At 40.5% G+C, this 4,698-nt stretch overlaps 1 protein-coding gene across 1 annotated transcript; it reads left to right on the top strand.

Moving 5' to 3' along the window:
- The first annotated feature begins 888 nt into the window (after positions 1-888).
- LOC140929867 (uncharacterized) lies at positions 889-4,280 on the top strand. Its single transcript, XM_073379566.1, has 2 exons — positions 889-1,706; positions 3,919-4,280. The coding sequence occupies exons 1-2, from the start codon at positions 1,241-1,243 to the stop codon at positions 4,200-4,202; spliced, it is 750 nt and encodes a 249-aa protein (XP_073235667.1). The 5' UTR covers positions 889-1,240; the 3' UTR covers positions 4,203-4,280.
- The last annotated feature ends 418 nt before the right edge of the window (positions 4,281-4,698 follow it).

Here is a 4,698-nt window from a genome sequence, read left to right as displayed (position 1 = left end):
AAGCTGGACTTGCTCGACCTCACTAGTATTTGTCCTTGTATAATGTCAACGGTTAATAAGTTGAAACTGACATCACAGTCTACTAACCTATCTTAATTCATCATTTCATCTTCATCGTTCCAGGGCATATCACAAACCAATCTAATGACCAGCTCCCTTTTGGCTTGCTAGCTCCATTGGTTAGAGTGCTAGCGCTGCTCCAGTATCGCACAGGTCGGGGTTCGAGTCCCGTCAAGCCTCAATTTTTTCAGGCTTTCTTTTCGCAACTGCAAAAGAAGCGATATCGATTTACTCTTCATTCCGCGGTTCCAATATATGAAATTCATACATCGATCATTTCAATGCAAATTTGGTAGCTTCTGGCTGACTTGCGTCACAAAAAAATTCCCTTTGCTTAAGCTCCCAATTTTCCTTTCTAGTGGATTCTGCGGAATTGTTGTCAAATACACAGTTTTATTATAAAGAAACGAAGCTTTGAGAAGCTTTTAATCGACCACCGCTCGTTAATCTGGTATATCGTTTCGAAAATACCACCATTCCCAACGCCGCATTTTGGCGAGCCCGTGGGGCGAGTCAAAATACAAGAGACGAGTAAAAATATCCCACGATACTACACACTAAACCGTTCAAAAAAATCATTTGAAATCCGGAGTACCCCCGCTAGGGCCCAGCTTTGGACTTTACGAAAATGTATCATTACTTTCGACGACCTAGTATCCATGAATAACTTTCTCACACAGTAACTAGTCTTTTTATCGGTGATGGCGTAATATTTCATGTAAATACTTTTTTACATTGATATTTTTATTGTCTGATTAATATTATTATGCTTATTTTTATCGTGGCATATCTGCGAAAGTAGCTTGTGAAGAGTTTTTTTTCACCAAGCTCTCCAAGCGCCTCACAGGAATGGCTGAAATTAAGTAGCAACCACAGAAACAAGCAACACAAACCAGAAACAAATGAGCTTTGTACTATTTACGGACTCAAAGAAATTAGAGGGTTTGGAGAGCCTCGTGACTACCGGCCACTTTACCATGAAGATTGGTGGCGATCAGTGCTTTTGACGAATCGTATTTTGTGTAGTAATATTGGACAAACAAAATACGAAATCAATACAAAGGCGGAAAACGATGTTACTGCAAGCAGTCCGATCTGAGTCAGTCGAGGAGACGGAGGGCCTGAGTTTTTCGAGCCTGAGGTCTTTCACCACTGTAGTTTTCGTCACACCCAACGAAGGATGGCAGCACTCGATAGGGCTTTCAGAGCAGAATCCAGCTATGAAAATCTTCATGATCACATAGAGTTATTTAATATGCGGTCTTTACCCAGGTGTTTTCCAAGCGGAGCCCCACCAGTAAACGAAACTTACCAAGAGGAAGCAGTATACCAGAATTACGAAGGGAATAACAGACCAGTAGCAACCAATAGTGCTTTTAGAGCAGAACCCGACGATGAACATCTTTATGATAACATAGAGTTATTCAATAGACAGCCTGTATCAAGCGGAGCCCCAGCAGAAAACAAAATTTACCAAGAAGAAGTAGCAAACCAGACTTACGAAGGGAAAAGCAGACCACAAGAACCCATGAAAAATATTGCGATACGTCACCGTATGTCATTTGCTATGATAGCTGTTCTGGTCCTATGCCTCTTGGCAACGGTTGGTGCATCGATCAGTTTAGCCATCATAATGTCTTCTGACGGTAATTTTTTAGTTAATTTGAATGTGGCTAATTCTTATAATACATGTTTTTAAACCAGTTGATTTAGATTGATTCAACCATCTTTCAGCCCGGGGGGAACTCCCCTATAAAAGTGACGGGGGTGCTAATCGGAAAATTAAAATTATACCCCTAAGGAAGACCAACGTGGGTGTGGCTAAAGCTTAAAAGGAGAGCATACTAAAACAGACTTCATGGCATTTTTTGTAAATTTTTTTTTTATGCACAGCCCTAAGCGATACCTGAATAGGCAAAATGTAGTGACTTTCCTTCCCAAACACCCCAAGTGAGACCAAAATTTGCAATTTGCACGGCCTAAGCGAGACTACGAGCATCCCCATTCACTTTTACATGGGAGTCCCCCGGGTCTTTCACTTTATTTCATTGTACGCAGCGGATGGTATTGGCCATCTCTCGTTCCCTTTCACCAGGGCATTCAGCACGTTTCAGGGTTTACATCAGATTATTTTTAGGCCACAAGCACTTGGGTGACCGGAAATCGTGTGATCTTTAGCGCTTTCATGAATGAATCTAATGAGATGGGTAATATTTGATTCACTTTCATTTATATGTTTATTTCAGATAATAGGGACGTTGCGAAAATAAGACGCGCTCGATCTGGGGAAGGGGGCGGGTGCGCGCGTTTTTCGCATAACTGTTTACTGCACGACTACAAGTTACCGTCTTGGAGCCAGGGAACAGGCTAGGCTACGATACACTAATAAGTTCCAAAAGGGCGAAACAAAGCTGTCCGTATCTTCCCTTTAGTTATGAGCTCTTAACAAGACGAGTCTAATGTTAAATGTGGTACGGGGACGGGGAGGAGGAGCTCCCATATAAAAGTGACGGGGATTCTCGTTGGAAATTTAAATTAAACCCCTAAAAAAAAGCCTGGGGGGTACTCAGTATAGTTTTATACAAGGAGGGTCCGCCCCACGGTCCAACTCCTTACACTTTTATATACCATTCAGGGCCACAGAGTAGATTATAATGGGTTAAGGGTTCTGAGAGGCCAGCGGCATATTCATTTCAAAACATTTCCGGGGGAGCATGCCCCCGGACCCCCATGGGAAGCTCGTGGCCTTCGGCCACTCGGGACTTCTGCCCCAAACGATAAATCCTAGATAGAACCCTGGCCAGGGCTAAAAGCGAAGCTCTCTTTAATATTTATAGTTTTCTCAAAGAAAATAAAAAATCGAGTAATACTAAAGAAACGGTGAAGACAACGAGAACGGTAAAAAAACAACGACAACAGATCTAATTAGCAAAATGACATATTTACACGTTTATTCTAATTAGCCAAAAAACTACTTTGCACGTGCAGCACACTTTTTTGAGCACTTCCTTGCCGTTGTTTTGCACGACTAAAACGTGGAACTTCTTTTAACTTCCGAGTTACACGTTTTATGGAGGAAATGTTGATTTTTCACTGCCGCTCATTTCACCTTGGAAGCCGCTAGCTTTTCGCATTTTCTCACCGCCGCTATATAATTTTTATTTTTTTCCTTCCAGCGAAAAAGGTCTCCGTTTTTTTTTTTTATTATTTCTCACTCTAGCTCTTTCCCTGTTATCCACGTTAATTTAGACATTCAAATTTCGTCGAAAGAAAGACTCGGCTTTTTTGTTGTTTTTGATTTTCTCTCTCTCTAAAAGTCTGGGTGGCCATGTGATTTACAACCGAAACAAGCGGGATGCTTGAAATGAAAAATTTCACCTCAGCTAACATGAAAGGGCGGACGTACGTATCTACGGACGGATTGGCGGACGATTGCGTCACAACCAAAATTTCTTGCATGCATAGCTAACCAAACTGTTTCTTACCCATTGTGCTCCCCTGCGCGCTTCGCTCGTGAAATTACGTTTAACAATTTCGAAATATCACTCGTGGTATTGATGCCAAATATCACGTACAAATCATGCTATTATTTGTTTATACTACTACCAACCCGTAAAAGGTTTTTCATTGTCACATGTAGGTATTTCAAATTAAGCCACTGCTCTAAGCCAATCAAATTGCAGAAATTTCTCAACTAGTAGCATAATGTCAGATATTGCTGGTAGCATAACATTGATGTAACTTAACTAGGATAGATCTGCTTCAGATAACTGACTGTTAGTGGAGTCAGAATTCTCAGTTTAAACTTATTAAAATTAAAAAAAATGGTTTACAATTTGTCATTTATCAATTACGTAGGTGGTCAATGGATAACCACGGATTTAAGAGAAGACATAATGGCTACGAAAAATCAAACTAAAGAGATGCAACGGATGACCGCGGATTTAAAAAAAGACATAATGGCTACGAATGTAAATCAAACTGACGGGATGAAACAGATGATCGAGGATTTAAAAAAAGACATAATGGCTACGAGAAATCGAGCTAGAGAGATGCAAAAGATAATCACGCATTTAAAAGAAGACATAATGGCTACGAAAAATCAAACTGAACGGATGACCTCAAGACGCTTTCAAAACTAAACTGTGGTGTTCCAGTTTGGTAAAATTCAGAGCAAATACTGAGAATCACCCCCAAAATACGCTGCCTTTTCCGTTTAAAATAGAAGAAGAACGGTTTTTTTTACGTTGCGGGTTTTGAAGTTCCCTTGGAAATTAGTGTAAAATTGGCTGGAAGTGAAACCTGGAGTTTTCACGGAATTTCATGTTTGCCACTTAATTTCAAAGACGATTTTTGCAGTTTACTCTTAACCTTAAACTGGTGTTAAAACTCACAGGAAACGTCTCCCTGTTTGAAAGGATCATAAAATTCTTCCAAGCAATCTTCTAATGATTCCCCAAACAACACGGGAGAGGTTTCAGAATTTCTGACCCTCAAACAACACAGCAGAGGATTCAGAATTTCTGACCCTCAAACAACACAGCAGAGGATTCAGAATTTCTGATTCCCCAAACAACAAAGGAGGGGATACAGAATTTCTGATCCCCTAAACAAAAATACAATACAGGAAGGTTTTCA

This window comes from Porites lutea, chromosome 3 (assembly GCF_958299795.1).
Source record: "Porites lutea chromosome 3, jaPorLute2.1, whole genome shotgun sequence".
Classification (NCBI taxonomy): Eukaryota; Metazoa; Cnidaria; class Anthozoa; order Scleractinia; family Poritidae; genus Porites; species Porites lutea.
Note: the sequence above shows the minus strand (reverse complement) of the source record. Positions and strands in the feature narration are given on the sequence as shown.